The sequence below is a fragment of the Chenopodium album genome, chromosome 4, assembly GCF_948465745.1.
Source record: "Chenopodium album chromosome 4, dcCheAlbu1.1, whole genome shotgun sequence".
NCBI classification, from domain to species: domain Eukaryota; kingdom Viridiplantae; phylum Streptophyta; class Magnoliopsida; order Caryophyllales; family Amaranthaceae; genus Chenopodium; species Chenopodium album.
The window spans coordinates 76,069,019-76,088,553 of record NC_137837.1 but is presented as its reverse complement, the minus strand read 5'-3'; the positions used below and the strand labels follow the sequence as shown (position 1 = coordinate 76,088,553).

The 19,535-nt window shown below is 33.0% G+C and overlaps 2 protein-coding genes and 1 long non-coding RNA gene across 3 annotated transcripts; 2 read left to right on the top strand and 1 right to left on the bottom strand.

Moving 5' to 3' along the window:
* Positions 1-1,200: 1,200 nt before the first annotated feature.
* LOC145628204 (putative F-box/LRR-repeat protein At5g54820) lies at positions 1,201-4,305 on the bottom strand. Its single transcript, XM_081680513.1, has 3 exons — positions 3,340-4,305; positions 1,811-1,975; positions 1,201-1,670 (listed from the first exon to the last, which is right to left on the bottom strand). The coding sequence occupies exons 1-3, from the start codon at positions 4,303-4,305 to the stop codon at positions 1,353-1,355; spliced, it is 1,449 nt and encodes a 482-aa protein (XP_081536639.1). The 3' UTR covers positions 1,201-1,352.
* A 5,367-nt stretch (positions 4,306-9,672) lies between these two features.
* LOC145628203 (putative F-box/LRR-repeat protein At1g56400) lies at positions 9,673-12,229 on the top strand. The gene is made up of 3 exons (XM_081680512.1): positions 9,673-10,626; positions 11,456-11,620; positions 11,882-12,229. Exons 1-3 carry the CDS (start codon positions 9,673-9,675, stop codon positions 12,227-12,229), a joined length of 1,467 nt encoding a protein of 488 aa, XP_081536638.1.
* Positions 12,230-14,712: 2,483 nt separating this feature from the next.
* On the top strand, positions 14,713-17,612 carry LOC145627319 (uncharacterized). Its single transcript, XR_014111370.1, has 3 exons — positions 14,713-15,195; positions 16,230-16,373; positions 17,158-17,612. It is a non-coding gene; the product is annotated as an uncharacterized LOC145627319 (long non-coding RNA).
* The last annotated feature ends 1,923 nt before the right edge of the window (positions 17,613-19,535 follow it).

The following is a 19,535-nucleotide window of genomic DNA, read 5'->3' as shown; positions in this document are numbered from 1 at the left end:
TTGACTTTAAAAGTCAAAACCATCTTATGTGGGATGTTAGATCAAATCATATTGTAATGAATTTTCAAATTATCAATTGTTTAGTATTTTTAATCAAATTTGTTGAATTCATATGTGCTCAAATATGTACACCGTACAAGGAAATGTAGTTTTTTGGGGTTTATATATGTATATAATTGAGTGGGAGTCATTGATGATATTCTGAATCAAGATTTTGTATGAAGTTGGATAAATTCGAAAAGGAGATCCAGTTAATTCTGAGGCTATGAGAAGAATAAAAGTAATGTAAAACAAGAGTTCAAAAAAAAAAAAAAAAAAAAAAAAAAAAAAAAAAAAAAAGGTAATGTTAAACAATGACACTACTAACGTAAAAATGTTCAAGACTTCAAGTGGCTTAATTTCTAGCTAGTGGGTGGATTAAAATTTTCGTAACATGTTTCTCAGTTAAAAATAACCTCATTTTTTCTTACATATATTATGTTAAGACTCTTTATTATTATGTCCACAATTCACTACAACTTTTATACAAGGGCCATACTTGAAATATAAATCCTCTAGCTTGTTTTACATTTTTTTTTAATTATATTAACTTTATATTATTATAACATAACACAAGTACACAACATATATTATGTGTCACTCTATAGACCTTGGTAAAAATGCTCCCAGGCCAGATAAACTTAAACTGAATGAATAACGTACAACCACTTTTATTAACATAATAAACGAACATTGTGTAAATTGAGGTTACATATCAGAGGCAAAGATTTTCCCAAATTCGCATTGTTAGTAGTTAAGGTTAGAGAATGAAGGAGAAGAGAAAGAACGGGTTAGAGGAGGAGGCTTGAGTGGTTTGTAACAGACTTAGAGAGAGAAATTTAAAAGTAGGAAAACGTGAACAAGTGTGGAGGACATAAAAACCTGGAAGAAAAAATATGTAGTAGTCTTTTTTTAGTATGGCTCACCTGGTTCACGAGAACTTTAATTAGCTTTAACTATGTCAAGGAAATTGTTGACGGCCAACGATCCACGAACATCACATGTAACAAACTTGTACGCGAACTAGCAGCACATATATGCAGGAAATTAATTAAGATAATTCTCTTAACCATTAAGTAGGACTCAAGACGTTGAGAGTCAAAAACCAACAACATTAGCAACAATAAACTTTGACAAAATTAAATTTGACAAAGTCTTCAAACTGAGTTTTAAAAGTACTGATAACATAATAAAACTACTACAAAGTTCTCGGAGTACATATAATAACTTGAACCATTTTCGACGATTTCACGCAGGTTATTTTGATGGAGCAAGAATGAGGTAACATGAACATCTTCTTTCACTCGCGTCCCTTAGTAGATGACACCATCTTGAGAGATAACTTGTACCTTAAATTTAAATTTCTGTTCCACGACAAAATTTTTAATGCAGATAGCAAAATCCGTTCCCATTTGATTAGCAGCCCTTAAGATGAGTTTTTGTAAGGCACCTGCACCTGAACATCTAAGCAAATAAGTTAACAGATTATTTTCATTTGGTGTTGCTTGAAACCCTATTATCTCCACAACTTTCAACGTCTTTGGTACACATCCTCGTGCCCTTGGTTTCACTCTTTCCCAATATCTTGAAGGGCTCGAAGGCGCGTAGAAGCCTAAGTCCGCCATGTCCTCCTGTTCGACAAAATTAATTTAAACCGTCAAATTATAACCGGACATTAAAAATTGTATCACATTTCATATATATGTGACTATTAATTTTGAATTAAGTCTTTGATAATTGACTAATTAATTGAGAGCTAGTGTAACATTACCTCGAAAATGAAATGTTTACCATGCTCGAATCGGAGTTCCTCTAGCAAAGGGGAATTGTCTAACAGGATACGTATACCCTCGAATTCCAATTCATGAAAAGTAGTTTTAATTGTTAGGTTTCTCACTTGGTTTCTCCTGAGGCTTACTTCTGACAGAGGAAGTACCTTCATGGTAGAATTTAAATTAAGTTAATTACTCCACATTTATTACATGGAAAAATAAACAACTAACTGAATAAAAGTTGACAAAAAATAAATTGCAAAAATAATAATGTAAAATACACGGGTTATAAGATGACGTTACACCCTCCATAACATAATATACGGAGTAGTGTCTTTTTTTCTATAAACTGTTTTCAAGACAGGATTGTAACCATCAATATATTTAATTACATATTAATCATATTATCAAAAAAATAACCCAGTATCTTAATATTAAGACATTTTCAATGAGATGTCACATGATTATGTATATGTTGGGGTCAAATTTTAAAAATTTGATCATAAAATAGAATTAGACACTTTATTATCAAATGGATAGAGTACAATTCATTTCACATATTAGGGGTATCATGCTCACAAAATTGCATAAAAGCATACTTTAAAAAACCGATAAAATTTAAATCAGAATTAATCACATGGCATACGCAACGGTTATATATACCTTTTATCAAGGCTAATCTAATTTTCCAAGACAACTGTCATCATAACAGTTGTCATTTTGGAGGTACAATTCTCTAACAAAAGGAAAAAAAATACAGTTGTACCCACCAATTGGCAATAAAACCTCTCACAAAAGGGGAAAAATAGGACGGTTTTCAATCGGAATTATTGTTTAAAAATAATAATAATGTTTTATTCTATTCACGCCAATTGACAATTAAACCTCTCACAAAAGGGGAAAAATAGGGCGGTTTTCAATCGGAATTATTGTTTAAAATTAAGGAAATTTTGACAATTACCACCTTCTGTTATGTCCATTTTAGCAATTACCACCTTCTATTTTTCTTTTTGAAAATTACCATCTATTTTCAAAAACATCAAAAGTTACCACCTTCTTGCCTCTCAATTCAGAAACTCTTCAATTCACTCCTCCAAATCAAAATTGACGGAAAATTATTGGTGGTTTGGGGGAAAAAAAGTGAAAGGGGAGATGAGAATCCAAATAGGAATGAAAAATGTGAGGGAAATAGGGAGGGAAGGGAAAGAATTGGCCCAAAATGACGTCACGTGCTAGTTGGAGGGCAAGAAGGTGGTAACTTTTGATGTTTTTGAAAATAGAAGGTGGTAATTTTCAAAAAAAAAAAATAGAAGGTGGTAATTGCTAAAATGGACATAACAGAAGGTGGTAATTGTCAAAAATTAATTATAATGTTTTGTTATTTTCTTGATAATTTAAAAGAAGTTACAGTGGGTTATATCGCGTGACATATGCAACAATTAAATAATTTTTTATTCAATTATAATGATAAAAAAACATTTAATAAAGCGAAAAATAAAATAAAAATAAAAAAATAAAAACCATATACCTGCATGACGTAACTGCTTACAACCAAAGACCTTGCGGGGCTTAGGCAGTCAAGAAGATAGACAATCTTCTCACCATGATCATCATCAAACATGCCGACGAAGTCAAAATCTAAATCGGCCGTCTGCAATTTAGCGAACACGAAGATACCGAATTGTACAACTTCACCACAATACTTGAAATGTATAAGATTTGGTGTAAGAATTGTTAAGCTTAACAAATCAACACATTTGTCGACGACAAGCGTCTTCAATGTGTTGGATTGAATCACAAAATCTGTTGCACCAAAACACTTTGACAAACTTAAATATTCGACTTTCGGACAACTTAGCAACAATCTCTCGAGGGTCGATACGTCTTGTATATTAACCCACGCCAAAGTGACACTTTTTAAGTTTTGACCGATAATCGTGAAATCTTCGTCTATAACAATTCCGCATGATACCAATTTTAAGGACTCTAAGAGAGTGTAATAATAGACAAAGTTTGGAAGATCAAATCTTTCAAGGGTTGAATCCGTTAAAGGGAGTTTTTCTTCCCAACTTGGACACGAAAAATCGAGTTCTAGAGACTTGGTGTTACGTTCAAGGGCAAGCCTTATGAGTTCAACAATTTTAACTTCCCAATTTTGAGGGTTGGAGAAAGTAAGGCTAAAAGATGAGATAGGAAAATTTTCATTTAATAGCCACTTTAATCCGAACTCTAAGCAATGAAACTCTTGGTTGGATTTGAGATTTTGCATTTCAAGTTCGAAATTAGGGTGTTGTGGATCAATATTTGTAAGAGGGGTGGCAAAAAGGCGCTCGTTTATTTCGACATCAGGATGGGAACGCAAGTGTTGCCACATGTAGCGCCACTTCTTTGCTAAGATGCTTGTCCTAACGGCGTCTTTGATGGGAAGAAGTGAAACAATGGTGATGAGAATTGCCTCTGGGAGTAAAGAGATTCGGTTTTCATAGGGGGCCATTTTCAAGGAGATATAAAAACAACAGATTGATGAAAAAAATCGGAACTAGGGAGAGGGGAGAAAGGAGGAAACTAAAAATTAGAGAGGAATTGCAATCGGGGAAAGGAGGGGATAAAAGAGAAGACTAAAGATTTGAGAGGAATCGCAATTGGAGAGAAGAAAGGAGAAAAAGAGAGGGATAGAATGCTTTTGGTGTAGGAAAATGGGACAATTTAAGGAGCAATTTATAGGAAGGAAAATGTATCTTTTGCATGTAACATTGGAATATCGTATCCTTGATATTGGTGATGTTTCATAACAATAAGAGAGAAATAAAACCACCCTTTAAAAAAAAGAAAAAGAAAAAAGAAAAAAGAAAAAAAAGGCGTGTAATAAAATCATGATTCATTTGCAAGTAATTTTTAAATATCATATTCTTGATTTTGATAATGGTTCACAACAATAATAGGGGAAAAAAACTACCATGATTCGTTACCAAAAGAAAAGTTGATATCTTAATATTTTACCCTTTTTTTTTGGATGCTATTGGATTGAATATATCAATGAATACACTGAATACATTCACTTTCATTAGATAATATTAAATTAGCATGGATAAGTGCTTAGTATTATTGGAGTGTCTATACTGTAACTAATAATGACTGTGAATAATCTATGATTTTACAAAAATAATGAACTGCAATATGATTTATTTCCATTATAGTTTGATGACGAATTTTGTTAGGTTAATGGGCTTAAAAAAAAAAAAAAAAAAAAAAAAAAAAAAAAAAAAAAAAAAAAAAAAAGAAGGAGGTTATTGAAATTTTAAGTTGAGATTGAATTATAATATAACGAACTTATAAAAGTTAAAATTCAAGTCTAACAAGAGAGCTTAAGATTTAATTTTATCGAAGTAAATAATAAAATTTCAAGAACCCATAAAAAGTTACTCCATATTTTCGATGAAATTTTAACTAAAGTCAAGATTCAATATGTTAACGAACTCATAAAATTTAAGGTTTTATTTTAACAACGGATTTTTCACCAAATATCACTGAGTTAAAGCTTAATTCACCATATACCATAGAAAACTTTCTAATACACCGCATAACCTTCAGTTTAACTAAAATGTCACAACATGCCCTTTCCGTTAACTCAGTTAGTCATTAACGTTAATTGTGCCACATGGCAGCTTATAATTGGTTCTTATTAATATTCTTTATTTAATTAACTAACTTTAGAGAAATTATTTTAATTTTTTTTTTAAAAAAACACCACCACCTTAGCCACCGCCTCCACTAGCCTAGCCCTGACCCTACCCCCAGCTGGCCGGCGATCGTCCCCCCTCCCCGCCGGTGAAATTCCCGACCCCAGCCACCTTTCCCTCCGGAATTCCCAGCCACCACTGCGAGTTCCCCCTATCCCTCTCGAATTCCCAAGCACCACCTACGAATTCCCCTTTCCCTCCCGAAATCTCCAGCCACCACCTTCGCGCGGCAGCCTAAATCCACTCCCACACTTCGCCGCCATCCAACTTGCCGAAAACCACCACCCCGAAACCCTAAAACACCAAAATCGAAACCCTAGATTTTGGTTTTAGGATTTTGACATACGTGGTGGTTTAGTTTGGGGTGGAAATGGCACCAATAGGGGTGAAATTGATTCATCGGCGCGGGGGAGGGTGGTTTGGGCGCTGACCGATGGTTAGCGAAGGGTTCTTCGAGGGAGATGGGCTGTTTCGCGACCGGTGGTTCGATTGTTCTTCTAGGAATTCGCCGGTGGTTCAAGAGAAAGGGAGTACGGTGGCCCGACGGGGGTATTCTCGTCGAATTTCAAGTCAGTGCGGGGGTTATGGTCGGAATTCGGCGCCAGCGCAAGGGTTATGGGCGAGTTTTTCGCCGACCGGTGGTGGCTGGCTGGGTGGAGGGACGTGGGTGGCTGGAGGGACGGTGGTGGCTGGCTGGAGGGACGTGGGTGGCTGGGTTTTTTTCTTTTTCTTTTTTTATTTTAGTTTTTTAATTAAAATTATATAATTATTTTAAAATTAAGTAATTTAAAAGGGAACCAATCATATGTTGCCACGTGGCCTTATTAGCCTTAATGACTAACGGTGTTAACGTCCTTTAGTCATTAATGGCATGTTGTGACATTTTAGTTAAACTGAAGGTTATACAGTGTATTAGAAAGTTTTCTATGGTATATGGTGAATTAAGCTTTAACTCAGTGGTATTTGGTGAAAAATCCGTTTTAACAAACTTTAAGTGGTTAAGATTCAATTTTAAAGAACTCATAGAAATTTAATTAAAAACATTTCATTTTGATAAGAACCTATATAAAATAAGATTTAATATTCACGAACTTATAGATAGTTAAGATTTTATTTTAACAAATTTAATGAATTGTTATCGGTTGAGATTCAATTTTAACGAACTCATAAAAACGTATGTAAGATTTTATTTTAATAAATTTGTAAATTACTTGATATTTAAATTTAACGGACTTCTAAAAGTTAAGATTAAAAAAAAAAAAAAAAGTAAATAAAATATGATTTTAGTGAACTTATAACTTACAAGTGTAGATTTAATTTTAACAAACTTTTAGAAGTAGAGATTTAGTTTTGACGAATTGAATCTTTAAAAGTTTACTATATTTATACGTTAAAATTTGTTGTTGCTACATAATGGATCAGAAGGCAAACTAATCACCTAAAAAAAAATCATGATTGGCATGATTCTATGTATGTTAAACGAACAGGATTTTCCGTTATTATATGCTAACAAGAATGAATTGGTAATACGTGAACTTTTAGGACTATCTAGTTTAATTAATTTCATAAAGATTCAACCTAAACGTCAGAAGTTGTAATCCATGTGGTTTTTTTTTTCTACGTTACATTTTGACCTTGGTTTAAAATAAACTTTGACTATAAAAGTCAAAACTATATCATGTGGGATGTTGTTAGATAAATTTGTTTATTGTAATGAGTTTTCAAAATATCAATTTATTGTTTAGTATATTTGATCAAATTTGTTGATTTTGTATATGCTCAAATATGTACACTATGAAGACCGTGAAAATCAAAGTGAACCATAGAAAAGAGCCGAGAAAGTAATTTATATACACTACGACGTGAAGTTATTATTATTATTATTATTATTATTATTATTATTATTATTACAGTAACTAGCTCAACAATTATATTGAGTGGGAATCATTGAGGATTTTCTGAATCATAAAGTAAAGGAGATCCAATTAATTAATTATGAGGTCATGAGAAGAATAAAAGTAATGTAAAATGTTGAAGGTACTAACATAAATATGCCCTAATAAATGTTGTTGGTGGAGCTCGAACTTGTAACCTCAAAGTACAAGGTGAGTTCTCCACATACTTCACCAAGCAAATATTTGATGTAAATATGTTTAGTTGTTCAAGTGGCTCATCAATATTTTAGCTAGTGGGTGGACTAAATTTCTAACTAGGCATGCATCACATTACAAAAGAGCTTAGATTGCTGTCTAGTCAACTTCATGCACTTGGTGCATCTTCCCTTAGTTTAAGGATAGCCCTCCTTGCTTCTAGCGTAACGCCTTGCATTCAGCATATTGAAACGAGGAATGATATTGAAACCCTTAACAACACTAGAACAATTTGATTTAATGATCCCTTGTTGTGTTTCTTCTAGTTTGCACCACTTTAGATAGGAAAGGATGGCCAGAGTCTCTCCCCATATAGGAGAGGAGCATAGAACATGCATAGCCATAGCCGGTCCTTCAATTAGGCACACCTTTTATATGGGCATAGAGTTTGAATTACAACTCATAGTTCCACGAAAAGAGTTACATCTTTCAACCAGTTTTTAAAATTAAAAATTATTCTTAATATTCACGGATTACTTCATTCCTGTAGCAGCATAAATTACACGTACGTAATATACAACAAATCTTCTACGTGTATGTGTAATTAATGGAAAAGCCGGTATGTTTAACATTATATTAGATTTACGTCAATCATAAAGTTTACCTTATTTTTAGGTAACTAGCTAGATTCCGTTAAAATACTAAATTAGCAACAACAAATTTCAACAAACATCTCGATCTAGCCGTAAGCTTTTAAAGTCCGCTACATCAAAATCTTAACTGTTAAATGATGTTTAAACTTAGATCGATCTCAACTTCTACAGTTGCGCCACAAAATTAATTTAAATATGAATCTTGCTTAGTTTCTAAAAGTTCATTACATCACGGATCATCTCATCACATCCTTGTGAAATGCATACATTATATTGCACGTAACATACAAACATATATACGACAACATTCATGTGTATAATAAATGATCAGAAGATCTATTAGTTTAACGAACTTAGATCCACGAAGTCATAGATCTTGTAACTAGTTTCAATTCCAATAATCTAATAGCAACAACGAGTTTTAACATCTCTAACAGTAACTTTTAAAGGTCGTTCCCATATAATTTAAACTTTTTAATAGTTCGTTAAACTTGAATCTCAACCTCTAAAAGATTATTAAGTTTATTAAAATCAAATCACAACTATTTATGAGTTCGTGAAAATTGAATATTAATTTCTGTAAGTTTATCAAAATAAAACCTTAATTTCTATGAGTAAGTTTAAATCGAATCTTAACCTCTAATAAAGGTTCTTTGAAATGGAATCTTAAATTTTACGAGTTTGTTAACATTGAATCTTATCAACTAACTTCTAATAAAAAATTTTAGCTTTTATAAGTTCTTGGAATTTGATTCTTTACTTCGGTAATTTAACCTGAACTTCATATGTTAGAATGAATTAAATTTTAACTTTCATATAATTTCATTACATTATAATTCTTTTTTTTTTTTTTTAAGAAACTTAACTTTTTAAAAGTTCTTAAAATTTAAATAATTTGCTTTGGTTGGAAATAGATGACTGCCAAGCCCATTTAAACCTTAAAACCATAATGGAAAGAAATCATAGAAATAGTTGACTATCTTTATGAATCAATTAAATTGTAGACATTATTCTTTGAATTATATATGAATACTCCAATAATGCTAATAAGCTCATCTTATCCATGCTATTACTATCAAATGAATGAGTGAAAACGCTGTAATCAGTGCATACATTCATATTCATGTATCCTATCCAATAGTATCCAAAATAAAAAGGTAAAAGAATCAACTTTCTTTTGGTAACATATCATGATTGTTTTTTTTTTTTCTTCTCTTATTGTTGTGAACCATCACCAATATCAAGGATATGATATCGATATTTCAATATTATTACATGCAAAAATTACGTTTTGCTTCCTAGAAATTTCTCCTTAAATCTTCCCATTTTCCTACACCAAAAGAATTCATCAATCTTTAGTTTTTATATCTCCCTGAAAATGGCCCCCTTTGAAAACCGTATATCTTTACTCCCAGAGACAATTCTCATCACCATTGTCTCACTTCTTCCCATCAAAGATGCTGTTAGGACAAGCATCTTAGAAAAGCAATGGCGGTACTTGTGGCGTTCCATACCTCATGTCGAAATAAATGAGCGCCTTTTTGCCACCCCTCTCACCGGATTTGATCAACAACACCCAAGTATAAAACTTAAAGGGCAAAATCGCAAATTCATCCGAGAGTTTCATTTCTTAGAGTTCGGGTTAAAGTGGCTATTACATGAAAAATTTCCTATCCCATCTTTTAGTCTTACTTTCTCCAACCCTCAAAATTGGGAAGATAAAATTGAAAAACTCATAAGGCTTGCCCTTAAACGTAACACCAAGTCTCTAGAACTCGATTTTTCGTGTCCAAGTTGGGAAGAAAAACTCCCTTTAACCGATTCAACCCTTGAAAGGTTTGATCTTCCGAACTTTGTCTATTATTACACTCTCTTAGAGTCCTTAAAATTGGTATCATGCCGATTTATGGACGACAAGTTCACGACTATAGGTCGTACCTTAAAAAGTGTCACTTTGGCGTGGGTTAGCATAGAAGACGTATCGACCCTTAGGAGATTGTTGCTAAGTTGTCCGAAAATCGAATATTTAAGTTTGTCTAAGTGTTTTGATGAAACCGATTATGTGATTGAATCCAACACATTGGAGACGCTTGTCATCGACAAATGTGTTGATTTGTTAAGCTTAACAATTGTTGCAACTAATCTTATAAATTTCAAGTATTGTGGTGAAGTTGTACAATTTGGTATCATCGTGTCTGATAAATTGCAGACGGCCGATTTAGATTTCGGCTTCGTCGGAATGTTTGTTGAGGAACATGGTGAGCAGATTGTCCGTCTTCTTGACTGCCTCAGCCCCGCTAGGTCTTTGATTGTTAGCAGTTACCTAATGCAGGTATAATTCTATTTCTTTTGGCCTTATTAATAATTTTTTTATCACTGGAATTGAAAAAAATAATTATATAACTGTTGCACATGTAACGCGGTACAAACCACTACACCCTCTTGTAAAGTATTAAAATAATAAAAATTATTATTATTTTTTAAAAATAATTTTGATTGAAAACCACCCTATTTTCCCCCTTTTGTGAGAGGCTTTTATTGTCAATTGACATAACACAGTTTTTATTGTTTTTTTTCTTCCCTTTTGTGAATTGTGAGAGGACAGCATCACCAAAGTGACAACTGGTATAATGACAGTTGTCTTAGAAAATTAATCTCGAAAAAGTTTTATATAACCGTTACATATGCCATGTTTAATTTTGATCAACATCTCGTGGGTTTCATAAGTGTCTGATTTTATGAATTTATGTGAGCATAATACACCTATTAAAAAATGTGAAATGAATTGTATACCATCTATCCTATAATAAAGTCTCTAAAATTTTGACCCCAATGTATACAAAATACATAATCATGTGACATCTTGTTGGAAACGTCTTAATATGCAATTTTATATTATCGGTCTTTTTTTAATATAATATTATTGATTATGAGTATATAATTAAAAATATTGATTGTTAAAGTCTTGATTTGAAATAATTTATTATTATAAAAAATGACACTATATTATGTGATGGAGGGTGTAACGTCATCTTATAACTAGTTTATATTTTACATTACTTTCATTAATTTTTTTTATACCTACCTTTATTCAGTTAGCTGGTTATTATTCATGTAATAAATGCGGAGTATATAACTTTATTTTAACTTCTACTATGAAGGTACTTCCTCTTGTAGATGTAAACCCTGCGAGAAACCATGCGAGAAATCTGACAATTAAAACTGCTTTGCATGAATTGGAATTTGAGGGTATATCTATTCTGTTAGAAAGTTCCCCTTTGGTGGAGGAAGTCCGGTTCGAGCATGGTGAACATATCATTTTCGAGGTAATGTTACATTAGCTCTCAATTAATTAGTCAATTATCGAAAACATTATTTTAAAATAATAATCACATATATTTGAGGATACAATTTTAAACACTAGGACAATCCTTGTACTTAATTAAAAATTAGTGGATTTAATCAACTACTTGGAATTATTTAATTTTTACAAATTGGTTGTAATTTTCACAAGTATATATGTTGGATATAATTCATACTCGTACAAAGTATTTAGTTTGATGGTTTAAATCAATTTCGTATAACAGGAAGACATGGCGTACTATGGCTACTACGCGCCTACGAGCCCTTTAACATATTGGGATAGATTGATCCCAAGTGCACGAGGATGTGTACCAAATAAGTTGAAAGTTGTGGAAATAATAGGGTTTCAAGGAAAACCAAATGAATTTAATCTGTTAAGTAATTTTGTTAAATATGGACGTGCCTTAAAAAAACTCGTCTTAAGGGCTGCTAATAAAATTGGAGAGGAAATTGCTATCTGCATGAAAGATTTTGCTGAGGAGAACAATGCAAAATTTAAGGTTCAAGTCATCTCTCAAGATGGTGTCATCTACGAAGGGACGCAAGTGAAAGAAGTTGTTCAAGTTATCTGATTCTTGCTACTTATGACGATTTATGTTAGCCAATCTCAAATTATTACTTCGTTAAATTTAATTTTTATGTACTAGTACTTTTTAAGTTTATTTTTCATAGAATGCTTATTATATTAATCTAGGATCTTAATTTACTTCTTCCTGCAAATATGTGCTGCAAGTTCGCGTACAAGTTCGAATTCTTGAAGTTAGTTAAACTATTGCCTTAATTTTATGGTTAGCTTGTGGCTATTTCGGAAAAGACCAAACATTAAAGTACCGTCAACAATTTTCTTATCAAAATATGTTGTTAGCATTTTTCTTAAAAATTTTGTTTTCTTCTATACATTTTCGAATCCCAATGGGTGGATGTAGTTGGAGCTAAGTTTTAATAAACCGGGTGAGCCATACTAAAAAAAAATTAAAAAAAATAATGCACATTTTTTCTTCCACATTTTCGTGTCCTCCACACTTGTTCACGTTTTCCTACATCTAAATTTCTCTCTCCTCTAACACACCACTCAAGACTCCTCTAACCCTTTCTTTGTATTCTTCTCCTTCTTTAACCTTAACTACTCTGCTGTTAGCTTTTTTCTTAAAAAATTTGTTTTGTACTGTACATTTTCGAATCCCAATGAACAGATGTAGTTGGAGCTAAGTTTTGATAAACCGGGTGGGCCATACTAAAAAAAAATTAATGCACATTTTTTAATTTCTTCCAGATTTATTTTCATGTCCTCTACACGTGTTCACATTTTCCTACCTCTAGATTTCTCTCTCCTCTAACGCACCACTCAAGACTCTTAAGCGGTTAAGACTCCTCTAACCCTTTCTTTGTATTCTTCTCCTTCTCTAACCTTAACTACTATGTTGTTAGCATTTTTCTTAAAAATTTTGTTTTGTACAGTACATTTTCGAATCCCAATGGAATGATGTAGTTGGAACTAAGTTCTGATAAATCAGGTGGGCCATATTAAAAAAAAAAATTATGCACAATTTTTCTTTCAGGTTTTCATGTCCTCCACATTTATTCAGGTTTTCCTACCTTTAGACTTCTCTTTCCTCTAACACACCACTTAAGACTCCACTAACCCTTTCTTTGTATTCTTCTCCTTCTCTAACCTTAACTACTACCGGTATGTTGTTAGCATTTTTCATTAAAGTTTTGTTTTGTACAGTCTATTTTTGAATCCCAACAGAAGAATGTAGTTGGATCTAAGTTCTGATAAACCGGGTGGGCCATACTAAAAAAAATAATGCACATTTTTCTTCCAGGTTTTCATGTCCTTAAAACTTGTTCACGTTTTCCTACCTCTAGATTCTTTCTCCTCTAACACACCATTCAACACTCTTCTAACCCTTTCTTTGTATTCTTCTCCTTCTCTAACCTTAACTACTATGTTGTTAGCTTTTTTCTTAAAAAAATTGTTTTGTACAGTACATTTTCGAATCCCAATAGACGGATGTAGTTGGAGCCAAGTTCTGATAAACCAGGTGGGCCATACTAGAAAAAATTTAATGCACATTTTTTCTTCCAGGTTTTCATGTCCTCCACACTTGTTCACGTTTTCCTACCTCTAGATTTCTCTCTCCTCTAACGCACCACTCAAGACTCCTCTAACCCTTTCTTTGTCTTCTTCTAGCTCCTTCTCTAACCTTAACTACTACGAAGTATGTTGTTAGCATTTTTCTAAAAATTTTGTTTTGTACAGTACATTTTCGAATCCCAGTGGAAGGATGGGATCCACTACAACAAATCATCACTTGTGCCACGAATTATGCCACGGAAATTCCAAATTCGTGGCATAATTTCGATTAGCCACGGGAAAAAAAAACTATGACACAAAACATGAATAAGAAGAATAATTTATGCCACGGGTATTTATTTTCCCGTGGCAAATATCACACTTGTGCCACGAGTAGCGCTTTTCCCGTGGCAAACTTTATATTTGTGCCACAAACAACTATCTTCCCGTGGCAAACTTTTCATTAGTACTGCGAGTTGTTTTTTTTCGTGGCAAATTTTACACTCGTGTTACATGTAATAATTTTTTCGTCACAAGCATACAACATTTATGCCATGATTTTGCTAAAAATGTAAAAAATTTTGTAACTAGATCTACTCATCACATGGAAAAGAGGAAATCATAGCATACTATAACTAGTTTATATAAAACAATAATACAAATTAGAGGTCAAATATATTTATATTTCTAATACACACTTATATTTTCTTTATAAATATGCTTGGTTTATTTATTAGTAGAAATTTAAAGTCACCTAAAGGATGCATTAGTTTTATAAAAACCTCAACTCCGACAATCTATATCATTAGTCATATCAGCAGTCGCGTGATAAAGTCCCTATAGAAAATTATGTTTATAAAGTCCCTTATTTCTATTTTTTTTTTTTTTTTGGAAACCAAATGACTTCCCTTGAATGTACGAGTAATAAATCTGTAAAATTTTTATTAACAGTGAACTTGAGTAAATAAAAAACTACCTCAGTTTAACAACCCCCCAAATGATCCGTGCTCTTGCTGTATTTCCCCTTCTTTCTCTCTCAGTTTCCATTGAAGCGCACCCATCGTTCTCCATTGAAGCAGTTTCTAAGGTAAAATTTTTATTTCTTTTTTTCATCATCCAGTTTCAATTTCTCAATCTAGGGTTTTATGTATCCCAAATTTTATTCACATTACACACAAATTGAGGGTTCCAAACAAAGCTCAATGGCATCCTCCATTCCTCCATTTCTCGGATTTCGATTCATCATCCTCCACCGTCGTTTACAAGTCCTGGATTCAATTTGTGCGATTTATAAGGTAGAATTCGATGGATTTTCCTCAAGAACTAAAATATCCAGCCTTAATTCGAGAAAATTCGAAAAATTCGACACTAAATTTTGAGCCAATTTAAATGGTTTTTCATGCAATGATTCAAGAAACAGCAAATTCGAATCAATTTCGAATCAAAAATCAGAAATTTGAGGTTAGGGTTTCTGGGTTATTTAGCTTTGCATTATATTTTGGCTTTTTGGTCCAATTATTCACGTTAAATGCTTTGATTTCTTGGGCTTAATTTGATTTGATTTCTTTGTAATGGTTATTTGATATCAAATTAGTTCCACTATTCGCAATTGAACTAACAATTCTTTTTTAAGGGCAAAATTCCCTGTTTTTTCTTCTTAAATTGGGTTATTTTATTAGGTTCTTGCTCAATTCGTATCTACTGGATTAATGTATACAATTCTAAGCATTTTTGTCTTTTTTTTTTTTTTTTTTTTTTTTTTTTTTACTTTTTTATCTCTGTAATTTTTTTATTTATTCAAATTATCTAAGTTTCCTGAATTTGATGGATGTTTGTTATGTACGTATACCTGCATATTAAATATAAATTATGGTCATTTGTGATATAAGTGGTTGTTGATGAGTAGTTATTGTTGAAAACTAGAAATCATGCCTTCACATTGTACACTTTATGAGTTTGTGACATTAGTTTGACTGTAAGTATTCTGAAACAATATGTAAAATGTTAGTTTGATACCTTAGTTTGATTATTATGTATTTGAAACCAAAATAAATTGTGGGTGAAGGGTGAATATTGAGAGTCACCGTGATCCTTGCCAATGCAAGATAAGCTAAGTCACTAGATTGATGATTCGAGCTTTTAGTAAAACCGACTCCTTTTAATGAAATTGTTTGATGAGGAACATGTTAATTGAGAGGGGATGTGATCTTATAAGTACTAATAAGATAAGGAACTCAATTTTGTTTAACCGACTCCTTATTATTTGATAATTGAATCAAATTTGGCGTTTAAGATGTTTCAGATCCCTTTAATGTCAAGATCTAGGTTCAAAGTGGGTGCCCCTCCTACCCTTTTAAAAAGTTGTTTAACTTGCATTAGCCAAGATAATATTAGTGTCAGTATATTAGCCTTTTCAAAGTCATTAGTTGGGTGATAAGGTTTCTAATTTTCAAATCTGAGTTTGTCTTTGATTAGTACTTTAATTATTTATACAGGAGGAAGTGGGGTTGTTACTAGTTTATGATGTCAAATTGTACCTTGCTGGTACAACATCTAACTCACAGGACGGTGTCACAATTCTTTTTGGAAAGTGTTTGCTTGTGCTCTAAGACATGGCTGAGCAAAATAGTCCTCTCTTGGTAAGTTAATCCTTTTCAGTTAATCTAACTAAGTTTCTAACTTTCTTCCGTTACTGAAATCAACCTGTTTATTAATCATACTCATAAAATATCTATGTTAGTTGGTTATAAGTATCATTTCTTTATGCCTGCTTGTGCGCTATTATTGCCTATGAAATTGATATGCGTGCTTCTGGTTCTGCTGCTGGTTTTTCTTCATAATCTGTTCATAAAGCATCACGGTTTGTTGATGTTGATGTCCTATGTGTGTTTTATTAATATGTCTAATAGTTTTAAGCTTATATTAGTTCAGAACACTGGTAGTACCTAAGTCCAATATATATGTGATGATATGTGCATTTCTTCAGATGTCAAATTTTTAGACTGTAAGCACCAGTAAACTACCAAGTATCTGACTGCAACTTTTGTAAACAAGTATATAGCCAGTTAGGCCTCTAATGTATCTTTTCGTTGTGTATTAAAAAAACAGGGACTGTAATAGCCAATATGACTCCACTACACCTTGTTTTGAATATGAACTCTCTCCTTCAATGAGGCTTGCAGCCACTACTGTTTTCTAGTGCTCAAAAGGGAAATCCATAGTAGGTGCTTACAAATCAGTAATAAATCAAAGTAAAAAAATCTTCTTGTTTTTAGAAGATATTTTAGATAGGGTGTATAGTATGCTACAACTAATCAAGTGAAGAAAAGCCAGGAAATTTGCTCTGTTGTGTCTTTGACGTGAATTTCTGTCATTTTTTCTATCTCTGTGTGCTCTGATTGTACCTTTTGCTTGTACATGCAGGGAAGACACTTCTTTTAGTAGTAACTAGTGGGAGTGAAAGATATTTTCTTGGGACTGATAGTGCTCCTCATGAGAAATGGAAAAAAGAATGTTCTTATGGATGTGCTGGAATCTTTAATGCGCCTGTTGTTCTATCACTATATGCCAAATTATTTGAAGAGGAATGCATTGCTCTAGGGTGCTCCAAGAAAGCAAGGTGTTTAAGATGCTCCACGGTTTACCGTTGTTGTTGTAGTTGGGTGCTAGTACTGCATGCTGCTCTCTGCTGATTGTTGCTACTACCCTTGCTGATTGTTGCAGCTCCTATTGTAGTGTATACTGATTTTTTTTTTTTTTTTTTTTTTTTTTTTTTGGGATGATGTGTGTATAATTTACAAGCAATTAATGAAATTATCGTAGTTTTATGTGTATATACTATATATGCTCTATGTATTTTTATCAATTGCAAAACCACTACCTTTAAGTTGCTTTGATTCGGTGCCTATCCTAGTGTTGTTAGCCACACGGTAATAATTATATCAATTAAGTTTATTAGCCAAGGTAATATTTGTGGCTAACAAGCTAATTAGCCATGATAATATATGTGGCAAACAAGATAATTAGCCACGGTAATATTTGTGGCAAATAATTTATTTGCCACGTTAATATTCGTGGCAAGTGAATTTGTTTGCCACGTGAGTACCCGTGGCATAAATTTTATAATTTGCCACGGCATCCGTTTTCCCGTGGTAAAATCCTAGCCACGGCCTCTTGTGCCACGGGAGTAAATTTCAAAATTCCCGTGGCTAAATTACATAGCCACGAGAATTTTTAACTTGTGCCACGATTTTACACGTGGCACAAAGGTCAAGTTGTTGTAGTGGGAGGATGTAGCTGAAGCTAAGTTGTAATAAAACGGGTGGGCCATACTAAATAAATTTTAATGCACATTTATTTCTTCCAGATTTTTATTTCCTTCACATTTGTTCACGTTTTCCTACCTCTAGATTTCTCTCTCCTCTACCACACCACTCAAGACTCCTCTAACCCCTTCTTTGTATACTTCTCCTTCTCTAACCTTAACTACTATGTTGTTCGCATTTTACTTAAAATTTTTGTTTTCTACTGTACATTTTCAAATCCCAATGGATGACAGATTTTGTTGGAGCTAAGTTCTGATAAACCGGATGGATCATACTAAAAACAAATGCGCATTTTTTTCTTCCAGATTTTCATGTCCTCTACTCTTGTTCATATTTTCCTACCTCTAGACTTTTCTCTCCTCTAACACACCACTGAAGACTCTTCTAACCTTTTCTTTGTCTTCTTTTCCTTCTTTAACCTTAACTACTAACGCTGCTAATTTGGAAAAATCTTTGTCTATGATACGTCATCACAATTTACACAATATTCATTTGTTAAGTTAATAAAAGTGAAAGTACGTAATCAATTGATGTACACATTCTATACCATATTTTACCCTCATTTTATAGCTATGTTCGTATGATTTCTAAGCTCTACGGAGCTATTTCTCGCTAATATCCTCCTCTCTAGTGTGGCTTGGTCTATTTGATTGATTTTGTAGGCATATGAAGATTTCCGGATGATTTGGACTTGTTTTGGATAGCCACGAAAGCTTATTATGATGGAGGAGAATTTTACCCGTGTCCGCCCTGGAGGGCAACATTGCCCTGGCAGCCAGGGCGAAGAAGGAAATTAAAGAAGAGAAGTCACAAGAGATGGAAGTGTGAAGATGTTCAACTTCCATCCGCCCGGACCGGGCAACATTGCCCTGGCAGACCGGGCGGACAAAGTATTGTGCGAGGGAGCTAGATAAAGAAGCATTGGGCGAATTTGCTTCTCGCGCCCGACCGGGCGGCTTTGCCCGGTCAGACCGGGCGGAGTGTCGAATACCGCGTTTTCCTATTTTTTTTCGGGTTTTCTTAATTAAGGGATATAAATACCCTTTGTAAACCCCGACTTAACATACTTAGTTATTATCTTAGCAGTTTTTAAACACTATTAGAACCCTAATATTCTCTCTAGATCTAGATTACATTCTACTTTCAAGTTTTAATCTTTACTCATCAACAATTGATACTTTTCTTCATTCAAGCAATTGGTATTCATCTTTAATTCTTCTTTTACTTTTAATTGCTTATTAATCATGTTTTCTTCATTGAATATTGTTTTTGCTTTCGTTAATATGTGTGAGTAGTTTCTTTATTCCAAGATCTAGCGGATCCCGAATATGATTAATGCATGATTTAATTCTTTAAATTCTCTAATAATAATTGTAATTGATATGCTTAATTGATTATGCTTATGCCAATACTAGATTAGGGATAATTGGTATTGTTATTAATCCTTTGTTTTAATCGCAACGGGAGTTGGGTTTT

What these genes read in the sequence shown, in the direction of transcription:
- LOC145628203 (XM_081680512.1), top strand. Translation starts at nt 9,673, where the DNA reads ATGGCCCCCTTTGAAAACCGTATATCTTTACTCCCAGAGACAATTCTC. An exon ending in TTAGCAGTTACCTAATGCAG is followed by an intron (nt 10,627 to 11,455) that starts GTATAATTCTAT and finishes TCTACTATGAAG; the next exon opens with GTACTTCCTCTTGTAGATGT. An exon ending in GTGAACATATCATTTTCGAG is followed by an intron (nt 11,621 to 11,881) that starts GTAATGTTACAT and finishes TTCGTATAACAG; the next exon opens with GAAGACATGGCGTACTATGG.
- LOC145628204 (XM_081680513.1), bottom strand. Translation starts at nt 4,305, where the DNA reads ATGGCCCCCTATGAAAACCGAATCTCTTTACTCCCAGAGGCAATTCTC. An exon ending in TAAGCAGTTACGTCATGCAG is followed by an intron (nt 1,976 to 3,339) that starts GTATATGGTTTT and finishes TCTACCATGAAG; the next exon opens with GTACTTCCTCTGTCAGAAGT. An exon ending in GTAAACATTTCATTTTCGAG is followed by an intron (nt 1,671 to 1,810) that starts GTAATGTTACAC and finishes TTTGTCGAACAG; the next exon opens with GAGGACATGGCGGACTTAGG.